We start from the raw sequence: 5,160 nt of genomic DNA on the forward strand, positions 1-5,160 counted from the left end.
CCTGGGCAACCACTGCTCAGAGACCAGCTGGGCATCAGTCTGCTTGTGGGAGGTGGTGATTGCCTTTGCATCAACCCCACCATCCCCTTCCTTGGCTTATTAAACTGTATTTATCTCAACCCTGAGTTTTTTTTGCTTTTGCCTCCATCTTGCAGGAGAGGGGAGTGCGCAAACAAAGGTGTGGGTCCTTAGCTGCTCACCAGGGTCAACCTACCACAGAAAATGACACCTATTCTAGGATATTTCTGTTAAGTATTTTCCAGACAGACAGGGAATTACCCATGACATGGTACTCTAAACTGTTCTGGTCCACCACATTCAAGAAAGGTGAGCTCGCACCAAAATTAGTGGCAGCAGGGCAACTACAAGAACATTACAAAGGGACAGAATCAGCTTTGGTATGCTTAGCTTAGTGAGCTGACTAAGGGAGAGTACAAGAAATGTTCTCGTATTAATACGACAGATCTCTCAAAGGGGTATGAATTGACTGTAACTCTAGGGAGGAAATTAAAGGCAAATTTCTAACCATTGAAACAGGAAAGTTTGGGAACAGAGAGGGAACAAAATATACATGTATACTTTATAACTAGCTATAAGCTTATGAAAAGCTAGATGATGTGGTGTGCTTATTACTGGTGGTCTCTTAGGATGAACTTCTGCTATGGGGCAAGAGCACTCAAGAACAAGCCTTGCAATCATCATCCCTGAAGCTTTTCTGTGCATACAGGTTTCCTCTGACAGAAGAAAAGCCCCAGACACAGAAGACAGGAGGGCAGCCTGGTTCCCCCTAACGTGGGACTAAGGCACAGCATGGTTGAGCCAGGGACCAGAGCTAGGGGCACACAGCAGAGGATGAACACCTCAGAGGACAGACAGAGCTTACTGTATTGTCTGTTGACTACAAGCCAACCTTTGGTAAGTGAATGCATTTGAGGATAAAACAAAAGAAACACGCAAACTGAAAACATTAAAATTGGAGATGATGCTGTTTAACTACCATTGGTATCTCTGCTGTAATTCAGTTCATAAATTGATTTGATGATGATTAGGTCTGTCTCTTCAACAACAAATGCTCAGAGATGAAATCTTACCTGCATTGGAACAGGATCTTTAAGGTAATATCCTTCAACAATCTGTTCTTTTCTATAGTGCTCAATGATGTCAGCAATACTGTTCCATTAAAAAAAAGAGGATTCAAATGTTAAACAGGTTAGTTTTTCCTCTGTTTGAGAATTTGCTTTTCCATACAACCACAGAAAACTCTCAAAGTTTTAATATAATCAAGTGTTAAACATCATAATCTCATTTGTAGCAATGAGAATTTACCAATATACTGAAGTCAAGAAAGTTCACAAAACTGTATTCAGAATGTATTAATTCTAAACTCTGCAAAATATTTTAATTAGTTGCTTAAAATGCCAAATGAGGACACTGCTTTTTCCATATTCAAGTAGCACATGTGCATTACCAGCTCTCCAACCAGGCTAAAAATTGCTATTTCATGGGCAATAATTTTCAATCCTAGAGTAACTAGGGAAGGGGAATGGGACATACCGCAAGTGCAGATCAATTTCTTTCTAGGAGGACAGGAATAGGAAACAGAAAAAGTTTGTACTGGGGTTTATACAGATTACACTTGGAAATCACTGAGCTATCCTGTTAAATTAAATACTCAATCAGTACAACTCCTCTACAGGGTAGCATTCATTACAATGACCAGAATCAGATTGCAATTGTGTTTGGAAGGTTCAGGAGAGAAGTAGTGACAGATACAATCTGAAATTCAAGGCATTTGAGTTGCTCTAACTTATTTTTGCAGTTACTAAAATTTACACTGGAATAAAGAACAGCAACATGAACATCAATAGAAATTAATCATTCGTATGCAAAATATCGACCTAAAAAAAGAACTAAATAATTAAGTAGAAAACAAAATATACTGTGTGTGCCTTCTGACTTCATGCATACTTAGCTGTCTGTGCAAAGATAAACAAGGCATGCAGCAATGAAAGCTTTGACCTGTTACAATTGGATATGGTTGTGTCCAACACAGGAGCAGTATCTGACACCGTAAAAATAATCTCAAAAAACATCCAAATAAAGCTATAGCAAGACATCTTTGTTCACTTTTCTCTCTCACATTCTAAAGCTATAAACTAGTGCACGCTTGATAAAATAACTAATCTTCCCACAAATATTTTTGTTTTTCAGGTATGTAGAATGGCATGAATTTCTCTTTCAGTATTACTGAAATCAAATAATTTCTTTCAATTTTTACTGAGATGCAACCTGCATATGCCATTTTCTGCATAAAAATTTAAGCTTTGCCACACTACAGAAAATAATGACTCAGTCATATTTTGTATGTTGAATACCATGAGATGTTGGCAGTAGCTAAGTAAAACAGCATTATATAACTATATAATTTTTCGCACTCACTTAAGAATACCTTGACTGTCAATGCCTCCTCTCCTTCCTTGGTTAAAAATGCCAGCAAGAGTTCCTCAATATAAGGAGCGGGTGCCTAATTTCTTCCAAGTTTGTAAAATGGGCTGAAGAATAAACTCAGCTGTATTTGAAAACTCCTTTTGTAGTTAAAGTACCATATAGACTAGGACTTTATGCCTTGATGGAGCAACTAAGGGCTCGGCTCTGCAGCCCTCTCCTCCCTCAAGTGAACTTGATTCAGATGGTCACTTTTTATATTACCTGAACACTACGACAGCTCAAACGCCTGAAAAAACTGAACACTGCAAACACAAAGATACCAGGTATCTCTAGACAAGTACACTACAGCATGTGAATCACAAGTGATCAGAGTTATCTAACATGTAAAACGTCAAACATGAAATCAGACTGACCACAAAACTTATCTAGGGGACAGGAAAATGAATCACAGTCTTCCTCAATGTCTGACGGCAACAAAAATCCTACTTACACAAAATGCATCAAGGAAGGTATAAATAAACATGGATTTAAAAAAAAAAACCCCAAACATTAAACTTGGTTTGATATACAGAAATAAAGATGGATCTCAATACTACATTACAGTTACTTTAGTAAATTTAAAACGCTCAGCATAGGGCTTGTTAAGTACCCCAGAACTTGGCTACACCCGCATGAGCAGTTATAATTTTTTTTAATACTTAAAGAGTGAATTGAGAGTTATTCCAACAGCTGACATTTCAAGTGACAAAGAATCCAGAAAGCAGAACTAAACAACACCACTTTATAATTTAACAACACTGTTAAATTATAAAGACAAAGAATTAATGTTAAACCCGTATTGTTCAGCCCGTCACAATACAGATTAATCTACCAGTTGAAACAAAATTATCTTCCAATCATCTAAGTTTTCAAATTGTGCTGTCTCTCAAATTCAAGATAACTTGAAACCTTGTTCAGTCTGTATACTATTGAGCCAACGTTTCTTATCTTCTCCTTTGACACAGAATCACTAGAAATGAAGAAGAACCCCTAGTGTTACAGATTTTCTTGAATGCTACCTGTTACGCAGGTTGAATTTTGGAAAGAAGGCAGGTAGAGAGAAAAAAATGACAGGAGAAATGGCCTGGTATGCTTTTCCTACCACATGTTCCAAAATAAGAATTGAAACATCAATAAATGCAATCCTACATAAAACCACTGTGAAAACACATATGGAAGTTATTCACAGAACGGTTGAGCACAGAAAGCAGTTCTAGAGACCACCTAGCCCAAGCCCCTCAGCTCAAAGCAGAGTCAACGACGGCAGGTTGCTCTGGCCCTTGTTCAGTCATATCCTGAGCATCTCCAAGGATGAAGACTCTGTACCGTTTTGAGTGACTTGTTCCAGTCTTCGATCACCCTCATAGTAAAAGCCATACACCAGTAATGCACATCTTCAGACTGAGGTCTCATGACAGAGTTATTAAATCATGACTGTACAAGGTCTGCCTGGGATGGAGTTAATTTTCTTCGTAGCAGCCCATGCAGCGCTGCGTTTTAGACGTGTGACTGAAATGCTCTGTTGATAGCACACCAGTGTTTTGACTATTGCTGAGCCATACTTACAGTGTTGAGGCTTTCCTTTTTCCCCACCCTGCTCCCCTGCGCCCACCCCGCAAGTAGGACAGGGGTGGGCAAGGAGCTGGGAGCGGACACAGCAGGGGAGCTGGCCTGAACCAGCCACAGGGATATTCCCTGCCACGTGTCATGCTCAGCAATAAAAGCTCAAGAAGGGGAGGAGGAAGAGGGGGACGTTAAAAGACCTGTGGAGGGGTGACCCCAGCCAGCAGCTAAACACCCTGCAGTGCTTGCTCATTCCCTGCCCTCTGGACAGGGGAGAAAACGGGAAAAGCAAATGTGACAAAACTCATGGGTCAAGATAAAGACAGTTTAATAAGTGATGGGGAGAGGGGGGCAGGGGAGGCCAGTGATGCAAAAGCAATCACTCACCACCTCTCACAAGACTGATGCTCAGACAGTCTAAGCAACACCCACCTTGGAAGATGAAACATTCCCTCTGGTTTTTATTGATGAGCATATCTCTGTGGTCAATTTGGGTCTCTGGAAAACAGAGAAAGCTTCAACACTGTGCAAGCACTGCTCAGCAAGCGCCGAAACACTGGTGTGTTATCAACACCATTTTAGCCACAACTCTGAATCATGGCACCATACTGGCCGCTGTAAAGAAAATTAACTCCACCCCAGTCAGACTCTGTACAACCACCAAGACACGGCTTTGCCAATTTTTTCCATGAAAATGTAGAAAGATGGCTAACAGAGTAATTTGTTATCCATGGAATAAACAGAAAGATCCACAAAAGTTAAACGCTCTACTAAAGTCCATGGGAAATACTCCTTTGTTACAGAGTCAACATAATTCCCACAATATATACGCAATATAGGTGCTATATATTAGGACCTTCGGGTGGACAGCTAAAAGACTACAAGTTGGCTGTTCTGCAGAGCTGATACAAGAGAACAAAATAATGAGAGCAGATGTCTGTATGACAGACCGCAAACACAGCCCGTCAGTCCTACTCATCAACAGAAATTTTAAGCAATTTACATACAGAGTGGTGGGAGCACATGCAAAAGGAACAGGTTGGTGGAAAAAATAAGTCTTCCTACGCAACACAGACTACGAGATTCCTGACATGTACCCAGGACCTCTTT

The 5,160-nt window shown here is 40.2% G+C and overlaps 1 protein-coding gene across 1 annotated transcript in view; it reads right to left on the bottom strand.

Moving 5' to 3' along the window:
- RASA1 (RAS p21 protein activator (GTPase activating protein) 1) overlaps nt 1–5,160 on the bottom strand; it is a gene marked incomplete at its 5' end in the record, with an annotated part of 51,655 nt that overhangs the window by 30,080 nt on the left and 16,415 nt on the right. Inside the window, one exon of the mRNA XM_009332988.1 lies at nt 1,092–1,170. Within this exon, the coding sequence (XP_009331263.1) occupies nt 1,092–1,170 (79 nt within the window). The remainder of the gene's footprint in view (nt 1–1,091; nt 1,171–5,160) is intronic.

This window comes from Pygoscelis adeliae, unplaced genomic scaffold, assembly GCF_000699105.1.
Source record: "Pygoscelis adeliae isolate BGI_AS28 unplaced genomic scaffold, ASM69910v1 Scaffold38, whole genome shotgun sequence".
In the NCBI taxonomy this organism is placed as follows: Eukaryota; Metazoa; Chordata; class Aves; order Sphenisciformes; family Spheniscidae; genus Pygoscelis; species Pygoscelis adeliae.